At 38.6% G+C, this 23281-nt stretch overlaps 2 protein-coding genes across 4 annotated transcripts in view; one reads left to right on the top strand and one right to left on the bottom strand.

The window, feature by feature from the left end:
• Positions 1 to 59: 59 nt before the first annotated feature.
• Positions 60 to 9734, top strand: LOC114250196 (mitochondrial S-adenosylmethionine carrier protein). Of its 2 annotated transcripts, XR_016324838.1 has the most exons (7): positions 60 to 198; positions 979 to 1099; positions 1602 to 1747; positions 3126 to 3224; positions 5775 to 5930; positions 6339 to 8182; positions 8262 to 9734. XR_016324838.1 is itself a non-coding variant. In XM_028183959.2 (6 exons), the coding sequence occupies exons 1-6, from the start codon at positions 142 to 144 to the stop codon at positions 6612 to 6614; spliced, it is 855 nt and encodes a 284-aa protein (XP_028039760.2). In that variant the 5' UTR covers positions 60 to 141; the 3' UTR covers positions 6615 to 9734. The 2 variants fall into 2 exon arrangements, 1 of the variants encoding a protein (XP_028039760.2); XM_028183959.2 differs by having other exon boundaries at positions 6339 to 9734.
• Positions 9735 to 11752: 2018 nt separating this feature from the next.
• Positions 11753 to 23281, bottom strand: part of Rhp (GTP-Rho-binding protein rhophilin) — a 132456-nt gene continuing 120927 nt past the window's right edge. For both annotated transcript variants that reach the window (XM_028183945.2, XM_028183946.2), the window contains 10 exons: positions 22306 to 22397; positions 21065 to 21214; positions 20610 to 20750; positions 19843 to 19921; positions 19474 to 19587; positions 18498 to 18609; positions 17724 to 17851; positions 16558 to 17135; positions 15720 to 15872; positions 11753 to 15250 (listed from right to left, as the gene is read on the bottom strand). In XM_028183945.2, coding sequence (XP_028039746.2) covers positions 15041 to 15250; positions 15720 to 15872; positions 16558 to 17135; positions 17724 to 17851; positions 18498 to 18609; positions 19474 to 19587; positions 19843 to 19921; positions 20610 to 20750; positions 21065 to 21214; positions 22306 to 22397 — 1757 coding nt within the window. In that variant the 3' untranslated portion in view covers positions 11753 to 15040. The remainder of the gene's footprint in view (positions 15251 to 15719; positions 15873 to 16557; positions 17136 to 17723; positions 17852 to 18497; positions 18610 to 19473; positions 19588 to 19842; positions 19922 to 20609; positions 20751 to 21064; positions 21215 to 22305; positions 22398 to 23281) is intronic.

The following is a 23281-nucleotide window of genomic DNA, read 5'->3' as shown; positions in this document are numbered from 1 at the left end:
TTAATTAATTTTTTAGCGTAATTCAAAGAAAAAAAAACTAATAAAAATCTATATTACTTTAAAAAGTCAAGTATAAAAAACCGGAACCATTTGATTGTTTATAGTACGCATATAATGCAATTTTTTTAAATTAAATCTATAATGATGGAGAAAAATGAGACAAAATCAACAAATTCACCCTATCTGGCTCCTCTCCTGGTAAGTTTTATTACAGTGCTCATTTAATTTTGCATTAAACTTGCTATTTTAAATGTTGAAGTTTTGTTTGCTAATCTTGATTGTTGTGATTGCGCTTACATGTTCTACATACTTCGGGAATAAAACGATCGTGGGTACTGTTTTAAAGGTTTTTTAATAACGATTTATAGAAAAGGATATATTGTCTGTTAAATCCATTGAACTAAGATTTTAACCTCAACAATCAAGAAATAAATGTATGTAACTGCAAAATATCAAAGGGTTGTTTGTCTGCCCATTCAAGCTATAACTAACATGTTAAATGCACTAATTTATTTATTTAAATTTATGCATTAGAGTACAGTGGAGGATTTAATGCCTAGAGCATTCACAGAGTTTTATCTTAGATGCATTTGCTTTATTGAAAAATAAATAATTTATTGTATAATTGTACAAAAAACACACTATATTTATACATACATAAAACACCGTCCATATTATAATATCATCGAATACAAACATAATATATATCTTTATTCTTGTATATATAAATTAAATAGAGACATTTATATCGAACATATTAAACATTCATTGGACATGGAAATAATAATTTAGCTAATTTCTTAAAGCTACAGCAAGATGGATAAGATAATGGAGCTAATAGTCATCCTGGTGTGATTACTGCAATCCATCTTGAGACTGGAATCTGAAATTTCAATAGTTTGCACAATGACTGCCCCATCCTTCGAATAGGATGATATTATACTATATTAATACAATATGTCATTGATATATCAACAGGCTGGAGCTATGGCTGGATTGTCCGTAGATTTAACATTATATCCCCTTGATACGCTGAAGACACGTCTACAAGCAGAGCAGGGCTTTCATAAAGCTGGAGGATTCCGTGGAGTTTATAGAGGTAAATCTAAACAATACACACCTAAAGAAGAAGAAGTATAAATAAGATAGTTGTTCTATGTAATATTGCTTTATTGTACTGAAGTCTATAAGATGACCAGTTATAAATCAAGAGCATGCACCCTTGGCTTCCTAACCCACATTTACTGGTGGTAGTACATCTTGTGAGTCTGCACGGATAGGTACCAGCACCCTGCCTATTTCTGCCGTGAAGCAGTAATGCGTTTCGATTTGAAGAGTGGGGCAGCTGTTCTACTTATACTGAGATCTTGGAACTCCTATCTCGAGGTAGGTAGCGGCATTTACGTTGTAGATTTATATGGGCTCCAGTAACCACTTAACACCAGGTGGGCAGTCACCTCGTCCATCCATATATGCAATAAATAAAAAACTGATGGAAGAGCATGTGGCCTCTTTGATGTTTTTATATTGTCCTGCTTAACATATAACTATTGACGATGAGTGTATGCAAATTAATTGACAGTTTCAAAGTCTCTTTCTAGGTATTTTGACAGTCGCTTCGACTTCCATGCCTACGACAGCATTATTCTTTGTGTCCTATGAAACTACGAAGACACTATGTATACCACACATGCCGGGTTCATACTCGTCGCTAGTTCACATGTTTGCTGCAAGCATCGGTGAAATTGTATGTATTTGTTTGTATGTTGCATTTAGATATAAGATGTGATAATCGAATCAACAGGACTAAATAGTTTTTTCATTTGAAATACTATAGTACATTGTGCACCAAGGGAGAAAAGTAGGACATTTCCTCTCGCGTGTAAAATTGGCAAACACGCGGGGTGAGATGTCCTACTTTTTTCCCGCGGTGCACATAGTATTTTTTCTCCTACCAGGCCGAAAGTTCGTAGAGTACCGACACTCATAAAAAACAATTAAACTGTTTTTTAATTTTTAAATAAACTACTACTAATTGAATAAGAACTGTCTGATGAACTCATCTTTGTTTAATACTTCACTATTAAATTTTATTGCCTTTTGTTTATTTCACTTTTACACTAAACACAATATTGCAAATTACCCGAGCACAACAATGGCGGAGAATTTTAGGTGCGTGAGAGAAGACGTAGACACTAACGCGCATGCGCACTTGTCAATACCCAGGGAGGAAAAGTTACACTTTCTTCCCTGTACAGCGGGAGGAAGACCGAACTTTCGGCGTAGGTAGGAGAAAAAAGTGAATAATGATATAGTTGTCATTTTGTCATTGGGTGTTCAAACTGGAAGTACATATCTCTTATTATTTGCAAAAGTTATTTTCGGTGAAAATGTCCAATTTCGGATATATTTGGAGGACAAAGACAAGTTGGCATCTAAAGTGCCCTAGCACTTTAGATGCCAACTTAGACTCCTAAGTCTTCAACAGAACGAAGCCATTTTACTCTTGGACAAAGACTTTTGCTCTCCCTTACGGTCTTTCCCCAGCTCTATAACTTGTAACAACTTCAAATGAGGCTTATGGAGAGTGCTTAACGGAGTTCATCCATACTACCTGGAGCCACTGCGGTCATCTACAGTGCTTTTCCAGAGGTCTTTTTTGCCACGTACCATCCGGCTATGGAATGAGCTCCCCTCCACGGTGTTTCCCGAGCGCTATGACATGTCCTCCTTCAAAACAAGGCTTATGGAGAGCACTTAACGGTAGGCAGTGCCTTGGCTGTGACCCTGACATTGCTGACGTCCATGAGTGACGGTAACCAATCACCATCAGGTGGATGGTATGCAACAGGCTACAAGGGCAATAAAAAGTTGTATTGGACTGATTGCATATGTCAAAAGGAACCCAATGATAGAGTTAAAGTGTCTGATTGTTTTGATAAATTCATTATACAGCAGACCGAAGCATAATGTAAAAGATTTACTTATAATATGATTTTTACATATTTATTTGTTTATTCAGTTCACTATATAGATTTTAATGACTTAGATAGGCAGAGGCAAGTTTGTGTTAAAAAGTTACTTCTGGGGAGATTTTAAAGTTTGTTTTTATTCTCTAATTTCAGTTAGCGTGTGTTATAAGAGTACCAACGGAAATAGCAAAACAGAGAAAACAAACGTATGTCGGGACCAAGAAGACAAGCAGTATATCAATACTATTTCAGGTAGGTTAAATTGTTGTGGTTCGAGGCCTGGTTCATTTGGTTCTTAAAATCATAGACCCGGTCAGTAATCTGGGCATGAAAACATAATATATGTTACTTGCTATGTGGCTTTTTTGGCGAGAACGCGAGGAGTGAAGTTGTGTGATTTGTTTTATTTTGCCTATTTAGTGTTTCTTCAGGTTTAAATGTGTAATAACGGTGGTTTATTAACTGTTTAATATCTGTGAAAGTGCACAAATGTGGGAAAACGAAACAAAGCCGCTGGGTGTAACTTCTCGGGATCCTCCAAAAAGTCAACTGAAAAAATCTCAGTAAATGACCACCATTTTACTGAGATTACATGTCATCCCATATCATCTAATCTCATTTCATTTAATTTCATCCCAGTTGATTAATGTCTCAAATTAATCATCTTAATTTCATCTCATTTCATTTCACTCCATATTATCATTTTTCATAAAAATAAGATTATATAAATTAAAATAAGACATGACTTAAAGGTCCTAGTAACCAGGTCATAAAATTCCTTAAAAAATAATAATAATAATTGATAAGTAACTTCTAAAATCTAACAGCATAAAAGTAAATTTAAAATATATTTAAACACTTTTACAGTTGGAAAGCACCCAATAATAATATTAATTATTTGGGATAAATTGATATCCAAATGATGATCTAACATTGATACTTTGGAGAGGCTTACGACAAAGGGAAGATCTTCCACCGAGCGGGTATTATTGCTCGGTAGACCGACGGTCCGAATGTTGTTGTTCGGAACTTGTATATATGCGCTTTATCTTGAAAATGTCGTAAGCGAGATTCAGGCATCTGTCAATTACCTTGCGTTGTATGATGGCTACCCGTCACATATCCTATAGTAGGAAATAGTAGAAAAATCTTTCAGATTCAGAACTAAATCACATTATTCAGATTTGGGTTTGTGTGTCTGTGACAACAGTACGGGATGTCTCTTAGCTCAGAGCACAGTAGCATAGACATGCTCTAGTTATACTTATGTTATATTTTGATAAATGTTGATTGAAAAATAAACAAGCTATGAATCTCTTGCTAATTCCTCTCAGTATTGAATTTATATAAAAAAATTGGAGCTAAGTCTTGAAAAAATATAAATATTTTGATTTTATTGCTTGCAATTAACTGCCTCGGTGACTGATTGAGTAAGTTTACTGACGCTCAGGTTTTGTTCCTTCTTCATTGCGAATTTACTAAAACAGTAAAATATTCCATTAATTGAATAAGTATACAGTCAAAATCTGTTATAACGATATCGAAGGGACTGCTCATATTCAGTCGTAAAAACCGATAGTCGTAACAACCGGTGATGTTTAATGTGTATCGTGCAAGTACAAACAAATCGATAGGGAATTATTGGAAAAATATATTTACATAATACGCGATTTTTCTTCAATATTAATTTGATTTCTTTTTCTTTGCGACATTTTGAAAGTTTCACGAATAACTCCACAAAGTTTTGGTGCGTTTTGTGTATAGATAAGTAATAAACTAACTGAAGAGATGAAGAAGCGGTCTTTGACTCTACTGCATGCACGTGTTTTGTTTCTAAGAATTAGAAAAGACCCTGCACTAAACTAAATCCTATTGTTTTCATTCCTGATTTTAATAGACACTGAAGACAAATGTGGATGCCTATTCAAATTGTTTACAATACAGCTTAGCCGGTTGTTCTAACAGATCTAATTCTCCGAAATATTATTTAAATGTGGTCGTTTTATGAGGTATGTCGTTATAAGCAATGTCGTATAAAGCAATGTTTTTAATAAGGCGGTCATATAGCATTCAGCCGGGACCTTTGTTCTAGGTTGTTATAACCGGCATGTTGTTCTAAACGATGTCGCAGTAAACGGTTTTGACTGTATATATATATATATACATATATATATAATGTATTATTTTATTTATATCAAAATACAGTTTAGCTTAGTAAAACTATGGCACAAATTGAGTTGCTCTTATAAAGAGAAAGAACATTTAAAGCTATTCCTTCACCACTGTTTTTATATCTTTTTATATTTTAATATTTCAAAATGCTTTTATATTTTTAATGTACCTTCTAATGTTCTAATGTTTCAATATTCGAAATTTTATTTATGTCATCTTTATAACATATTAACCTCTTTTAAGATTAATCGTATAGAGGTTACATATATATATGTAACCCGGCAGACTTGGTAGTGCCTCAATCGATAAATAAAAGACCTAAACTTTTATATAGAATAAACTTAAAACAAACAAAAGGAATCCGTCCGACGGGGGACACGTCAAAGGGAAAACAAAATTGTTATTTTTATTTAATTCCGAGAATTTTCATATTTTTATACCTTTTAAACCTTCTCTGGACTTCCACAAATAATTCAAGACCAAAATTAGCCAAATCGGTCAAGCCGTTTTCATGTTATGTCGTGACAACGGAAAACGGGTTTCATTTTTATATATATAGATTAGTTTTCTATTTATGTCATGGTATGAACATTTCGATTTTGGACTTTCTTATGTTGTTCTCACTTGTAGGCATACAAAACGGAAGGTTTTCGCAAGGGCGTGTATAGAGGATTCGTGTCTACAGTCGCTAGGGATTTACCGTTCAGCTTCATAGAGATGCCCGTATGGGAGCTCCTGAAGACGACCCTCAGGAACCACAACGACGGACAACTGTCCAGCTTTCAGGTACGTGACGCGCGGAGAATTCATTTGGTCATTTTTATAGCATTTTTTCAAGTCAGCAGTCAGGGTAACTTCTTAGGCGCGTTGAAAATAAAATTTAACTCGCGACATTCGTTACGGCTAGAGAGAAAGGATACAAGATACATTTTTTCGCTTGATGTTAAAAACAATTCAATAAGTAAAGTGGCGAGGTTTGGGGGAGGCCTATGTCCAGTAGTGGGCGTCGGTGGGCTGATAATAATAAGTAAAAAAACAAAACATAGTGTATGTTCATTTTTTTTTTTAAACTGACCCCATATATGGTCGTTTAGCGTATAACTGAATGTCAAATGTCACCTATGTGCCAATGTCACTGTCAATGCCAATGCGTGGTGGTGTTCGCGTTGAGCTGGTAAAGTATTGTGTGTGCAGACAGCGCTGTGCGGGTCCGCGGCTGGTGGGTTCGCGGGGGCCGTCACCACGCCTCTGGACCTCGCCAAGACGCGCATCATGCTGGCCCCGGACTACGCGGTCACGCGGAAACTGAGAATACGTCCGGTCCTCGAGGAGATATACTGTCGCGGCGGCGTCCGGGGCCTATTTGCGGGCGCCACGCCGCGCCTCCTCGCCTTCACGCTCGGCGGCTTCGTATTCTTCGGCGTTTATGATCTCACGAAGAATCTTTTTGAGAGAAATGCGTCTCGGTAGCAATGCCTAATGGAGCAGTTTTTCCCCTACCTAAGCTGATAGCCTTGAGAGGCTATATCAGCGTCGCCTTAACTAGTAGGTGAGCTCACGGGGCTCAAACCTGACGTCGTTGCTGGCACTAGCCCTAGCAAGAGCAGTGCTTGGCAGAATCTACCGCCGGATCGGAAACGCGACCCACTGAGATGATCAGTGTGCTTAGTGCGAGTTTCTTAACGTTCTCGATAGCGTAAAAGTCAACCCAATTTTGTATGCAGTTGGAACAGCGCCCCTAGCGGCACACGTAGGCAAACGATCCCATTCCATACAAATATGAGTTAACTTTTACGCTAACGAGAACGTTAAACAACTCGCACTAAGCACACCGGCGAGAAACTGCTGCGGAGCATGGACAACGGTCCGCCATATTTGGGCTGCGACTCAACAGTGTATTAGAGCAGCAGGGTAATTAGTTTTAGGGTTCGATTCTAGTTTGTTAATTGTTTATAATAATAAAGCCATTTAATTCCGAAACTACATGCATGATGCAATTAAAAATATTTGTGCTTATACATTTTATTTCTTATAGCCCAAGAGCCCGCGACAGCCAGACCTTCGTTATTTTATAAAAGCTGAAAGTTTCTCTGTGTATGCCTCCAGCACAGGTAAGAACGACCCGCGACTATAGAGTTCCGAATGTGGTTACTTGGGCAGGTAACAGGCAGTAAAGGTATATAAAATAGTACCTTAAATTCGTTAAAGTATAAAGTTTTTTTTTTTATTAATTACTCCAGAATATCTTTAGAAATCACGATATCCATTGCCGGACACTTTTTACAGTTGCTACCCCCTGCCGGACACCCTTAAACTTTAATAAATTTTAATTATACTTTCGTTAAACTATAAAAGCTGAATTTTATATATGTTACTTAGGGACTTATAAAAATATGTTACCCCAATAGCCAGACAGTTTTAATGGTTCTTACATCTTGCCGGACACATTGAGAGCCCGCTGTAGGTGCGAGCGCGAGGTAGCAACTGTTCAAGCGGGTGTGAGTGAGACAGAGTGCTTAGTCTATTGTGATCTTTTACTGCACATCAGCTGTCATTTCTGGGATTTATCGTGCATTCTTCAGGAAAGGAAAATTAAAATCATATAAAACATTAAAAAAATATCTAAAGTACCAGGAAGCTTTCAAGAATTTCCGTAACAGCGAATCAATTGAAAATTTAGATCAACAACAAAACATCTATAATATCATTCAGATTTATATGCAATGTTTACAATGTCCGTAATGTAATTGATGTTGATGCTGCTCGACTTCAAATTTTAATATTCATCGACTCGTATACAGTCTCTGATGTAAACGAAGCTTTTGACCGAAAGAAATTGCGAATTTTTTACGTTAGCAATCTACCAACTTGTAAAAGCGAGCTATTGCGGCAATTTTTGCGATCAAATTATATATATAAAATTTGGAATAGTGCTCATCTAAAAAATCCAACCTCATATCAACCCGGATAATAATGGCGGGGTATTGAAAGATGACAAATACCAAGTTATGTTGGAGATTCGCTCAAAACTCAATCAGGTATGTAATTATTATGACAAATTATTGCACATAATTTTTTAATTATTCAAATTGTATACTTTTTCTTAATTTTTTTCAGAAACTGATGGATAAGGTATTGGATATTGGTGACAATAGACTAGAGTAACTGTAGTAGCGACGATGAAGATAACGAAAATATCGACGACAATGAGGAAAATTATAAGAACGATTAAATATTTTTCTTTGACATGTAATAATATTTTGTTCGTACTTTATAATATTAAAATAACATTTTTTACTTTCTATAACATTGCTATGAACGTAATAAAATTATTTTTTATTGGATATCTTAAAAGATCACAATAGACTAAGCACTCTGTCTCACTCACACCCGCATGAACATATTTTTATAAGTCCCTAAGTAACATATATAAAATTCAGCTTTTATAGTATAACGAAAGTATAATTAAAATTTATTAAAGTTTAGGGGTGTCCGGCAGGGGGTAGCAACTGTAAAAAGTGTCCGGCAATGGATATCGTGATTTCTAAAGATATTCTGGAGTAATTAATAAAAAAAAATAACTTTATACTTTAACGAATTTAAGGTACTATTTTATATACCTTTACTGCCTGTTACCTGCCCAAGTAACCACAATCGGAACTCTATAGTCGGGGGTCGTTCTTACCTGTGCTGGAGACATATACAGAGAAACTTTCAGCTTTTATAAAATAACGAAGGTCTGGCTGTCGCGGGCTCTTGCTCTATTATAATATATCTCGCAGTTTTACATGTCTTTCTTCAAACGAAGCTTGTGGAGAGTATTAATTTTATTATTATTTAGTAGGCAGCGGCTTGGCTCTGCCCCTGGCATTGCTGAAGTCCATGGGCGACGGTAACCACTCACCATCAGGTGGGTCGTATGCTCGTCTGCCTACAAGGACAATAAAACAATTTAAAAAATATATTAAAATCGAAAAGGAAAATAATAATAAAAAAAGTATTATTTAAAAAAAACTGAAATGAAAGTTCCTAGTATGTTAGCGATTGTAATCAGATCCCTCGGTTTTATAAAGAAGGACTGTATCACATTCTTGTGAGATTGTTTGGTGATTGGAAATTATAATATATTATTCAAATATATATCATTGTTTTTTTACATCCATGTAATTAATTAATTAATACAAATCTATTCTCAATATTTTTCTTCAGATGTCAATGAAACATTTTAAATCTTGCTGTATTTTAAAAGTTCTTTGGAACTGATATATTGCTATATTTTCAATTTAAGGAAATAGTATATTGTTACGAATTAGTACCTCAGTCAATATATTTTATGTAATAAAGACAACAATTAAAATTTACTGAAAGTGTTGTTTTGTTGTTTATTTGGCTTAGCCGCGTTTCATTGTTATTGTTGTTTTATTGTTATTTGATTTTGTTAGTTGATTTTATGTAGATTTCAATGTGTTTACGTAAGAAATATCGTTGTTTGTTTGTGTTCAATTTCGGTAAGTGGTCTAATGAATGATTGTACTATTTTTTGTTTGAAGTTATAATCAAAATAAAGATTTTCTTTTTGTGCAATAAGAATGGTTTTTTTTTTATTACATGTATTTTATTAGCTTTGTATGTTTTTATGTAACGAAATCTTTGAACGTTATTTTCACTGAGTCCTAGATTTTAGTGTGCTCAGTACAAGTTTTTTAACTTCGCGATCCCGTAAAAGTTAACTCAAATTTGTATGAAGTTGGAACAACTACCCTTCGTTTGCCGCTAGGGGCGCTGTTCCAACTCCATACAAATTTGAGTTAACTTTTACGATATCGAGGTGTTAAAAAACTTGCAGTAAGCACATTAATTAACTTAAAAATTCGCACAAGCATTAAGGATGACATTACAACAATTTGATTTTAACCAGTATCAAGAGGATAAAAAATAATTGTTATTTTGACGTACAACATCTTATAAATCGGATGATGAATACTGGTTGCATGTAATTTATTTTGTCACGTTCCGGCTGAGCCTGAGCGTGCAAGCGAGGGCGCGGAACAAACGATAGAGAGGCACGATCGGCCCAAGCGTTGGATTGTGACACATTTATCTCTCTTCTCGCGTGACGTCAGAGTTAGCAGTTTAAATAGTTCTGCTACTGACGTTATCACGTAAAACTTTTTGTCTGACGAAGCCGACTTTACAGAAAACGAATGAATGTTTTATTAGTTCGATTTGCTATTTTAAAGCCTTTCTTATTTAAATTTTAAACTACTTACATATTATTTATTTTGGTTGGAACTTTGTAACAAGCCGGACGGTTTTGTAAAAGTCATTAATGACAATACAATGATTTTATAACTTCACTCTAATACCGTGGTCTGTGTTAACAGATAAAAAAAAACAGATGAAATTAATAATAGTTGGGTTTGTTGTATCAGCGCATCATGGCAACTGTCGTTATGTGTATGCTGTTACGTACGTGACGGTAGATGATAAGTACATTATTGCTAGGATTAAGCACTGCTCTTGCTAGGGCTAGTGTTAGCCAATCATCTCAGGTTGAGCCCGTGAGCTCACCTACCCGTTCGCGCGTAGCTGAAATAGACCCTTAGATTATCAGCCAGTGGGTGGAGGTAAAAACTATCAGTTATTGACTCGCACTTATGATTTATATAAAGGGAAACATTAGCTACGGAATAGTTGAGCCATAAGCTATTGTTACGCCGGTAAGAGTAACGCCATCTATCGCCGAATAGTCGAACGAATATCGAAGGATCTAGTAGCACCTAGAACGCTCGAGAAGTACAACGCTATCTATTGTCAGATAGCGGAAACTACTACTAGAGATGTGTGGAATATTCTCGATAACTCTAGGGATAAGGTATCGGCTATAAAAGCGTTGTAGAGATGGCACGCAGTCAGTCAGTAATCGGAACTACTCGAAGCGAAACAGCGAACGGATCACCTGAAGCGAAGCGGAACAAGCGAATAGTGTTTGTTGAGTGTTTTAAAGTGTTCTAAGTGTTACAGTTACAGTTTTAAGTTTTACTTTGGTTAAATTTTTATTTATCCCGAACCCCAGCGCGTAACACTATTGTATGCTGTGAAAACATTGATTTCAGAAATTGCTGCGTCTTTGGAGGATAGTTCACGCCCGCAGCAGCAGACATTTTTTTTTTTTTTTTTTATACGTACTCGACAAATGTTCACGATTGACTTCCACGGTGAAGGAATAATATCGTGTTATAAAAATCAAACCCGCAAAATTATAATTTGCGTAATTACTGGTGGTAGGACCTCTTGTGAGTCCGCGCGGGTGGGTACCACCACCCTGCCTATTTCTGCCGTGAAGCAGTAATGCGTTTCGGTTTGAAGGGTGGGGCAGCCGTTGTAACTATACTTGAGACCTTAGAACTTCTATCTCAAGGTGGGTGGCGCATTTACGTTGTGGATGTCTATGGGCTCCAGTAACCACTTAACACCAGGTGGGCTGTGAGCTCGTCCACCCATCTAAGCAATAAAAAAAAAAGACAACATTACACATTATCTCAATATAACACGGAGCGCGGGCGCAATTCACGCTAAGAACAATATTATATTATAAAAAAACAAAATTTGATGAAACGCTTTTATTGTTTTTAACTAAATACAATACACCAACAACAACAAATTATATTTATATTTCTAATGTTTATACATCGATATACATTTTCATTTAAATATATTTTACATTTAAATAACAGTAGAAAATCGCGCCTCAAAATTAAAACAGTATTAACTCAGAGGTTTGTAAAATTTTAAATTGTGGGGTCAGACAAGTGCCAACAAACTCTATGAATGTTTTTTTGATTCTGCTCTTTATTTTTTTAGTATGGCAATTCTATCGACGTCTAAGGTCAAGGTCATACCCGGAAAAGTTTATAATTATAGAAGATTTTTCCTTAGGATAAAGATTATTTATTTATAACGGAAAACAATTTTTTTTTGTTGAGACAACACGACACGAGATTACGAGTAGATTTTTGAGATATTCCGGAATATTGCATAGATATTTTTTTCAGTTGATACTTTTAGTTATGAGGAGCGATATTATAATCAGTCTACATGTGAATGGAGATTTGACGAAAGAAAAAAACACAAAAATAAACATTTATTTTTAAACAACAACATGGCCGACATCACCTCACTCTCCCGCCAATTCCGAAGTTTTGGATGCGATCAATTTAACATTTAAAATTACGTTTGGTTATCTTTAATCGATCACAACCAAAATAACACAGTAAAATTTATTTATTTATTAAAAATATACATTAGCAGATAATATGTAATTACAAATAAAGATATTTTGTGACAATTATATATAATTTCCTATAGATAATACCTATTCGTGCTAGTTCCTCTCTAGAAGTTTTTAAGAGTCAAATGAGGAAACATTTCCTGTCACTTTAATTGTATTTAAGTTATTGTTTTATGTATGTTTATTTATATGTATTTTTCATTATATATTAGTTTCTTTTTTTAAAGATTAGTTTAAAAATTATGCTTTAATACCTTTTATATTGTACACTATTCCTCTCTTATACATCGTATTTCTCTCTGCTAATGGTTTGCTGGAAGAAAACTCATGAACGAGTTAAGCTCGCCTTTGTACATAGTATTTAGACATTCTTTAAATCTGTTTTTATTGTATTTTCTTTTTGTCTACAATAAGTATAAAGATAAAATAAATAAATAAAATATAATGCAGATTAATTGTATTTTGTATTTGCTTATATATACTTCGTTCGGCTTCTCTAGAACGCTAAACTAATGAATACAATTATTAAAAATATAATGAAATGCCATTAATTTGTCATTCAATAAACTAGCTGGTCTCATTCTCATCTGATTCTACTTGCGATAAAATCACCGACTCGTACAGAAAATATATTAATGATAATTCAAAATGACATATCAACACAGATCGCGAACGCAATGATTCTAATGTCCATACATTTAAGGTACGTAAGATGGCTCGATGATGGCGACGGATAATTTGATAATTCAATTAAAGGGCGGTTTAAATTGAAAACAAAAATGGCTTCCCGTCAAACTTGAATTTAGTTGGGTACATTGATTAACAGATGGCGCTAGTGAACTATATTCGTGCGCACAAGAAAGCCAGACGTGTCACTATTATTGACTTTCATTAACATTGACATGTTTTATAATGAATATTCTAGTGGATTATTTTTCGGATGACACCATCCAATAATTAAATTGATTGATTACCTTCTGATTAATACGTACAACAACGCTTTGGAACATTCATAGCCATTGAATAATTGTTTCACATTTAACAGTTTTCAACTATATAAACTATTTTATTATTAAGACTATTAGGGAATAATCTTGCTTGAACACATTCTCTTCGCACGAATTTACAATCATCAACAATCTTAGTTGCATGGACGGAGTTTATAAGCAATAAAGCACGCGAATTTATACCGTAGGATTTTTTTTTTATTGCTTTGATGGGTGGACGAGATCACAGCCCACTTGGTGTTAAGTGGTTACTGAAGCCCATAGACATCCACAACGTAAATGCGCCACCCATCTTGAGATATAAGTTCTAAGGTCTAAGTATAGTTACAACGGCTGCCCCACCCTTCAAACCGAAACGCATTACTGCTTCACGGCAGAAATAGGCAGGGTGGTGGTACCCACCCGCGCGGACTCACAAGAGGTCCTACCACCAGTAAAATTTATTATAGCAATATAATTACAATACAATGAACATTGTATTGAACGGGTTTTTATATGGGTGAGTTTAAACGCGAAATTAGTATTTAACGGGTTCTTATATGGGTGTGTTTGAACGCGACATAAAACATTGAGAACTCATTGAATTTTATTAAGATTTTGGCGGTAGGCAGCGGCTTAACTGTGAATCCGGCATTGCTGATGTCCATGAGCCACGGTAATCACTCACTATCACATGGTGTTTAAGCTCTTCTGCATACACATGCAAAAAAGTCGTGGTAAGAACCAGTCTCTTAATAATGTTTGCAATGCATATACCAGCGACGGTCTAAAACGATACTTAAGCGACAAAGTGACGACAGGAAGGCGTCGTCGCGAAATTTAAGAGATATGTACAGATAAATACAATGATTACTCCGATGTCACTGGTTTGGTTATAAAGTGCATTGAATTAATTGCCATCGATTAAATATATGCCGCCGACATCTAAAGTGACAATTGTTCACTTAGATTGTTCTAAGAAGCAGTTGATTAAATCTTAATTGGAATAACACGATGGGACAGTGATTATATTTTTTTTTAATTATATTTATTTATTTAAATGTAACATAGTAATTCTATGATTAATCCGGGTCAAAGTAAACGTGTGACGTCACTAGTGGGGAGTCGTGACGTGTTGTATGTAAAATGATTTGTTCCTCGCATACCTTTTGATCCAAATTGTCGTACTTTTCGTTTAGAATAAAATGGCTACCTGTTTCTTTACAAAAAAAGCTTATTCTACCTCTGTACATAATAACAATTAATGTTGTTACTAAATTGACGAATAACCGTTCAGTGCCATCTATATATCGGGAGCAAACAATGTTAATGTCTTGTTAAAACGTATCTAAGTGTTATTATTCTTTCAAATATACAATCCACGAAGTTATAAATACCTTAACTTCGGAAACATTAAAATAGCTTATGGACGAGATGAATTTGTATGTCCGTCTTGGCAGTCTCAGCCAAGCCCTCCTCAATTAAACTCCTGCGTCGCATAGCAGAATTCGATGCTGTACAGTTTGTACCGCACTCGTACCGACCAGATGCGGTCTACGCGAATACAATGTTCCTTCAAGGGGCCAACGATTACGTACGTGGGGTGGGACAAGTGTGATCTATCTGAATATGACGTTGTGGTCTGGGCGGTGCGCGCTGCTGTCCCGGGACGAATGCCGGCGGAAGGGGTTCCAGGAGGGGGCGCGGCGCGGGGCGGCGGCGCGGGGGGCGGGGCGTGGGGTGGCGCGGGAAGAGCCGCTGGAGGCGCTGGAGGCCGCCGACACCGAGCCCTCGCTGGAGGGGGGAGGTCGCACCGCGGCGGGGGGCAGCTGCGGGGGAAATACACATCAAAATATCTCTTCCTCCATCTCTTTCTACGGGATATTCTACAATGATGTTTTAAGACTTTTATATCGCTACGGGTCTAACTTCAAGCTCAGAGTATTTCACGTAGTAAGACTTCCGCCTGAATATTGAATATTCATATATTATCCCTGTTAAGGCAACAACAACAGACTTGATTTTTATTATCCACTAGAGTTCCTTTAAATAAGTAAATTTCAAACTGACTGAATATATTGAATGTCATTCATACTAATTGAAACTACTTTTTTTACATTTTAGTTGTTATCATACTATTTCCGACGTATCGATTATTATAGTTTTTGTGGTTAGAAATAATAAAACGTAAATAAAAGTTAAAGATTATCTAAATAAATCAAAAAAATACTTTTAATGGGAATAAAATAATTTACACTATTAATTGATATGAAATGAAACGAAAAATAAATCACTTACCTTGATGGAACTCTTATCCATGGGCGTCGCAAGCCTCAAGGTGAGCGTGTCCGCGGCCTGCTGTATCAGCCTCACGACCTCATCGTGCGAACTCCACTTGACATCCTCGTCACCGACCGAGATAATGAAATCTCCTTCCCGCATTCCACCAATCTGGGACATAATATTAAATTTTAATGGCTAGAATCAATAAAGGCAGCAGCAAAAGGAAATATGTTAATCTTAAAACATGAGGGTACATATAAATTTCACCACAAAACATTAAATAAAATTCCATTATTCATTCATTCCAAAGCTTCGTATAGTACAAGTCGACTCCGAGTTTTGAGTGCTTTGTGCGAGCTTTTTAAAGTTCTCGATAGTGTAAAAGTTAAGTCAAAATTATATGCAGTTGGAACAGCGCCCCTAGCCGCAAACGTAAGCACACGTTCGAACTCCATACAAATTTGAGTTAACTTTTACGCTATCGAGAACGTTAAAAACTCGCACTAGCACACAGACACTAGTTTTACGTTACCAGTGGCACAAATCATCATCGTAGGTCTATGAATTTTAAAGTTTTGCACATGGAGCAATCTATGCCGAGTGCATTCAACGAATTCCTGCGACCATTATCCGGTTATCGGTCCACCTACTCCTACTAATTAGCAACTCTCGCTGCGCCTTACGAGGAATGTGCTTTACTCACTGCCACTTCTACCTTGTAATTCTGTCTATGTCGGTTACCAGGGTTCTGCTGCGAGTCTTCCACTCCATAGCGTCGCTTGTTGAGCGACTATGAGCCTACGTACAAGGCTCCGTCAGCGAACCACATGGGTTCCCGTAGTCTCATACTCACATCTGCCAAGGAGTTGGGTTCGACGGCGGCTATGACGACCGGAGCGTCCCCTCTTACGGAGAACCCGAACCCCTCGTCGTCTTTACCAGAGACATTGTATTCACTGGCCGCCCTCCTCAGTTGGTCTTTCCTTCTCTCCCTCCCATTTTTCTTCCCGTTCTCTCTGTCTCCTTTCTCAGTCCTGTAATCGTATTTCGACTCGTAGTCCAAGACTTTGGGGTGGTATTCGAAATTGTTATTATAGCTGTTTATGTATATCCCGTTCTGTTTCGTCACTTTGAGGAGTTTCTTCTCGTAATCTTCCGAATGCTTCTCGTCGCTTCTGTTCTGGTTGTAGTAGGCGCTGTTGTCTTCTGATCTGTCCCTTTTGTCGTTCGATCTTTTTAGTCTCTCTTGGTCTGGGTCTTCGATCCTGGAGTTTCTTCTTCTTGTGTTTTTCTGGAGCTGGACTAATCTAGGAGCGCTCCAGTGCCGCTTGGCTGAGAAGACCGCGATGGGTCCGAGGGATTTGAATAAGTCCTCGACTCGGTACTGCGAGAAGTCCGGAGGTGTAAGAGCCAGTTGAAATTTCGATGACGCTGCAATAGATCGAAGATTTTGACAATGTAATTTAGGTAGACCTAGTAGAGGCTGCTATACGTTTAAATAAACCTTGGGCTGTGAATTTCTTTTTTTATTGCCTTTGGAGGCAGACAAGCATCCGGCACACCTAATGGTGAATGGTTACCGTCGCCCATGGACGTCAGCAATGCCTCTCAAATATTCACGATTGACTTCCACGGTGAAGGAATAAAACATCGTGTAATAAAAATCAAACCCGCAAAATTTATAATTTGCGTCATTACTGATGGTAGGACCACTTGTAAGTCCGCGCGGGTAGGTACCACCGCCCTGCCTATTTCGGCCGTGAAGCAGTAATGCGTTTCGGTTTGAAGGGCGGGGCAGCCATTGTAACAATACTGAGACCTTGGAACTTGTATCTCAAGGTGGGTGGCGCGTTTAACGTTGTAGATGTCTATGGGCTCCAGTAACCCCTTAACACCAGGTGAGCTGTGAGCTTGTCCACCCATCGAAGCAATAAAAAAAAAGTCTCGTTTGAAGAAGGACATATTGTAATGTTGAAGTTATCCACGTGCCGGAGTAGAACAATTAGTTGTAGTACTCACGCGTGATGTTGGGTGCGTCCAGTAGATCCGTGAAGTCGTTTTGTTCCGCCTTCGGGTTCTGTTCTTGCGCCACCTGCTCCAAATGAGCTCGAACCACCACGGACAGCGCTTCCTTGTCCCGTAACTCTCTGAGGAAATTCATTTATCTTACAATGCTCCGAATAATAAGAAAAAAAAGGGTTTTTCCTACCTATGCTGATAGCCTTGAGAGGCTATTTCAGTCACACCCTAGCGTGTAGGTCAGCTCTCGGGGCTCAAACCGGAGTGTTGCTAACACTGGCCCTAGCAAGAGCAGTGCTTCGCAGAATCTACCACCGGATCGGAAACGCGAACCACTGAAAAGATCCGGCGAGAAACTCAGTGGGCTGTGTCTATTGGTTAGTTTACTCGTCGAGCCCTTCGGCGCAAGAGTTCGGCGAGGACGGTGACCGGTGCTTGAGGTACCTAGAAGCACCGTTAATGGATCGGGAGGAATCTGTGTAATGAAGAATTTAGAGAGATACTAATATTGATATTACAGCCTCATGGTTCAAGGTGAGTGGGCATTGCATAGTGATGTCTGCGGGTTATGCTAATTACTAGGTAATCCGTGAATAAAATACACGTGCACAACTGAGAATCATATGTGAGTATAATTTTCTTTATAAAGTCAGACATAGCGACTAATCTTGAAACAGCGCCATCTATTTTCTGAGGACATTAAACTAAACCATTAATAAGAAAATTTAAAAAAGCGCCATCTTTTATCCATCATTTCAAACAAGCTTAGCGTACCTGCACATTCTTTGTAGTCTTAACGCTTCTTCATAGAGGGCGACGGCCTCGGCTAGATGCGCCCTTCCCAGGGCTGTGAGGTCATAGTCTTGCTCTTTCAATATGGAGTTACCTGACGAATACAAAAGCACTGTTCAAATCAGAGCATATTAACTAAACACTTATCACAGAACATAATTATACAAATCATGGTTTTAAAAAGAGCTGAAGACCTGAGTGGATGAATGGGTTAAGTACCATTTTTAAGATTTTTGAGTTTTTACATTGAATGAAGGTGTTATGTGCCTATAAACAATATTGGACCTTAAAGCTACGAATTGAAAGGCTATTTTTAGAAATTGCATGTGTTGAAGGAGTTATGTACGAAGAAAAAGCACAAGTGACAAAAGTTTGTTGTCCATTTTCTCAAAATTAACAAATTGTATCATGTCCCCTTCATCCACTCATGTCTTCAACTATTCCATGTTTATTCTAATGCAATTGAGGTTATCGACCTTGATTTTGGCATTAGGTATCACGACCCTGCTCTAATTCTGCCGTATACACATTTCCAGCCGTCAATACTATTTTCAGCCTCGGTTTACAGAGTGTCGGCGTTCAATTCATGCTGTCTATGGGCTACAGCTGTCGCGAACATGATTGTCAGTTAAATAAAAACAATATTTATAATTGAGGCATTACTGGTGGCCTGGAGTACTTTTTTTTTTATTGCCTAGATGGGTGGACGAGCTCACAGCCCATCTGGTGTTAAGTGGAGCCCATAGACATCTACAACGTAAATGCGCCACCCACCTTGAGATATCAGTTCTAAGGTCTCAAGTATAGTTACAATCCTTTCCAGTTTCACCAGGACAGGTGGGCGAGCAAATGCTCAGCCAGGAGGGGTGGGATTTGCTAACAGCTACCCAAACGCCTCCGAAGGAGACCTGACAACTCCAGAGCAGCTGCTTCGCGAATTAAGAAACAATCCACGAACCGTTCTGCTGACTCCTGTCGTTCTCGTTGGAGTACAGCGCGTCGAGTCTCTCCCTCATCTCTGCAGAGGGAGTGGAGTGGAGCAGCGCCGTGCCGCAGTACTGATGCGCGAGCGCTGCAACCAGAGTCAAGGGTTCGTTCAATTATCCCTTTGACGGTCGTGTAGGTCACCGGTGCCCTACGCGGCGCTCTGAAGTAATTATGTAGATTTCTATTACTACAACACGTCGGGCGTGCCCCTGACGTTGCTGATGTCCACGAGCGATGTTGACCACTTACCATCAGATGGACTGTGTGCTCATCAGCTAACACAACAAAATATTAGGCCTTGAAACAGTGGTGGTGGCGAGGGAATCTGGAGAATGCATACCGTGGTAGAACTCAGTCTTGACGTGGACCAGGGAGACCCACGAGTATGGCACGTAGTTGAAGACACTCTCGGTTTGCATCTGGAAGCAGTAACAAAACTGTGCGTTCAGCGCGTTGACTGGTAAGCGAGCCGGGGCCCGTGGACCGCAACGTAAACGTCGCGGCCTTGAAGCACAAAAGTGAAGTCTCTTAATTGACTCCCATTTAGCGGACGCTTTTTAATACATTGGAATGGTGCTCCTTATATCTACCCTCCGTAATTTTTTTTATTGTCTAATCTAGATGGTTGGACGAGCTCACATCCCACCTGGTGTTAAGTGGTTACTGTAGCCTATAGACATCTACAACGTAAATGCGCCACCCACCTTGAAATATAAGTTCTAAGGTCTGAGTATAGCTACAACGGCTGCCCCACCCCTCAAACCGAAACGCATTACTGCTTCACGGCAGAAATAGGCGGGGTGGTGGTACCTACCCGCGCTGACTCACAAGAGGTTCTACCACCAGTACATTGTACATGATTATACTTTTAAAAGGTACCCTTAACACTTCAGTCCACGTTGGCATCCACACAGCTGAGGATAGGCAGGAGTGGCGCAGGATAATCCAGGAGAAAGTTGTAAGAGGAAGCCACGAGCCTTAGCATTGAGGATTATCGTCGCAAGGAGGAAGACTTATTCATGAACGAAATGTATAATAATGTTTTGCGGCTTCCCATTTGGGTCTATAGCTGGTGCTCTAGGTCCCAACGTCGCGTGGTGGTGGTACCTTGGCGTGCAGCTGTCGGTAGGTGTGGGCCAGGTGCGCGCTCTCCTGCGCCAGGTCCAGCGTGACGTCACCCGCCTCGCCCCCCGCCCCGCCCCCCGCCTGCAGCTGCAGCTTCTCCAGCAGACACTCGCGGGCTTGGGCCTGCGCAACCACGACAACTATACTTGTGGACTTATGTTGCAAGACAGTTTTTTACTTGTTGTTATTTTTGTATATTTTTAGCTTGTAATGTGTGCCTAATAAACAATGATATGAAATGATATGATATGACGTGATATGATGTGATGTGATGTGATATGATATGAAATTACATAAAATGATTTGAAATGATAATGATATGATATGATATGATATGATATGATATGATATGACATGAAAAGTTGTGATATGATGTGAGATGATATGAAATGAAGTGGTCAGTGTGTGTGTCTTGTGTGAGGGTGCGGTGAGCTCACCGTCATGAGGGTGCCGAGGACGAGGAGTGTGTCTGCGGCGAGGTCCACCGAGGGCGCGTTGGTGAAGTTCTCGTGGATGTACCGGAGCGCGCCGGCCGCACGCAGCAGCGCGTCCACTGCGCCGTCCAGCCCGGCGCAACGACTGCGCTCCTGTAACGGAACCCCCTTGTAAACTAAACAAATTCAAACACTGGTTTTTTTCCATCAATGTCTTTCACTCGTCGATATTGTTTTGGGTTATTAGTCTTTTCTTTTTTTTTCCTACCTAAGCTGAAAGAAAGCCTTGAGAGGCTGTTTCAGCGTAACCTTAACTAGTGAGCTCATCACGGGGCTCAAGCCTGACGACGTTGCTAACACGAACCCTAGCAAGAGCCGTGCTTCGCAGAATCTACCGCCGGATCGGAAACGCGACCCACTGAGAATATTCGGCGAGAAACTCAGTGGGCTGTGTCTGAGAGTTAATTTACTCGTCGAACCCTTCGTCGCAAGCGACGGGTTCGACGAGGACGGTGACCGGTGCTTGAAGTACCTAGAAGCACCTTTTCCTACCTAAGCTGAAAGAAAGCCTTGAGAGGCTGTTTCAGCGTAACCTTAACTAGTGAGCTCATCACGGGGCTCAAGCCTGACGACGTTGCTAACACGAACCCTAGCGAGAGCAGTGCTTCGCAGAATCTACCGCCGGATCGGAAACGCGACCCACTGAGAAGATCCGGCGAGAAACTCAGTGGGCTGTGTCTGAGGGTAGTCTTCACAGGTTTAGTTTGTCAATATAAAACGCTTTATGATTTAAAGCGACAATTCGCTTAACACGCGACATTTAACTTTGTGATTAAAGGTGCGTTTTATTTGGTCAACAGTTCAGATTGGCATCAACAGTTTTTTTTTTTTTTAATAAGCGTCAATAAAGTTTATCCCATAATAATAGTCTAAAAAGTTTTTTTTAAACTTTAAACATTAAATGGATCCCCCTGTAAAATTACAAATATGTTGCTTAAACCAAATAGTCTTTCACCCCTCATTATTTACACCCAATATTATTTATGGTTATTAATTTTCTTAGGTTTAGTTTGTGAATATAAAAATTGCAAGTCATAATGTTTTTTGGTACGAAAAAAAAAACAACAACGAAGCAAGGGTCTTATACCTCCGACTTCCACGTTCCTGGACACATCCGGACAATGAATTTGATGAAGTAAATTAGTCCCTAACGTGAAGAGAATAAAGACCATATTATTACGTACCTGTTTAGCGCCGATCTGTGTGTAAATGCCAGCAATGTTGAACAAGACACATGCTTTCTCAAAAGCCACTGTTCGCTGACACGATGGGACTCCTGTAACAAACAGAACCGTGGCATCGAATTAAGCTTATTTTTTGAGCTTCCTCCTTCGTGAGTCGATATAAAACTTCATTTATATTATTAACTAGCGACCCGCTCTCCCTTCACTTCGGAAACATTAAACTTTATTATTGATAGCTGAGTCTCGCGATGTTACCCGCGGTTATTGTCGTAACGCGGGTGAAGCCGCGGGGCGAAGCTAGTCTAAAAAAAGGTAGCCTAAGTTACTCCTTATGTCATCAGCTACCTACCAGTGAAAGTCCCGTCAAAATCGGTCCAGTCGTTCCAGAGATTAGCCGGAACAAACAGACAGACATACAAAAATTGTATGTTATTTTGGTGTAAGTACCGTATATATATTCATATGCATGTAGTAAGAAGCGGTTATTTCAATATTACAAACAGACACTCCAATTTTATTTATATGTATAGATGTAACCCGAATTTATGTATCCATACTAATATTGTTACGACGGTAAGAGTAACGCCATCTATCGCCGAATAGTCGAACGAATATCGAAGGATCTAGTAGCATCTAGAACGCTCGAGAAGTACAACGCCATCTATTGTTAGATAACGGAAAACCAATACTCGAAATGTGTGGAATATTCTCGACGATTCTAGGTATTTCGTCTCGACTATAAAGCGTTGCAGAGGTGGCACGCAGTCAGTTAGCAATCGGAACTACTCGAAGCGAAACAGCGAACGGATCACCTGAAGCGAAGCAGAAGAAGCGAATAGAGAATTTTAAAGTGTTTTAAGTGTTCTAAGTGTCGAATACAGTTTTTAGTTGTACTTTGGTGGAATTTTATTTATCCCGAACCCCAGCGAGTAACCATATTATAAATGTGATACGTGTTTCTTTGTTTGTTTGTCTT

This window comes from Bombyx mandarina, chromosome 20, assembly GCF_030267445.1.
Source record: "Bombyx mandarina strain Sakado chromosome 20, ASM3026744v2".
Taxonomy (NCBI): domain Eukaryota; kingdom Metazoa; phylum Arthropoda; class Insecta; order Lepidoptera; family Bombycidae; genus Bombyx; species Bombyx mandarina.
The sequence above is the reverse complement of the archived record's forward strand: the minus strand, read 5'-3'. Positions and strand labels throughout refer to the sequence as shown.

Excerpts from the sequence above, each read along its gene's own strand:
- LOC114250196 (XM_028183959.2), top strand. The coding sequence starts at position 142 with ATGATGGAGAAAAATGAGACAAAATCAACAAATTCACCCTATCTGGCT. Across the intron at positions 3,225-5,774 it reads GTATATCAATACTATTTCAG|GCATACAAAACGGAAGGTTT; the intron begins GTAGGTTAAATT and ends TCTCACTTGTAG. Across the intron at positions 5,931-6,338 it reads GACAACTGTCCAGCTTTCAG|ACAGCGCTGTGCGGGTCCGC; the intron begins GTACGTGACGCG and ends TTGTGTGTGCAG.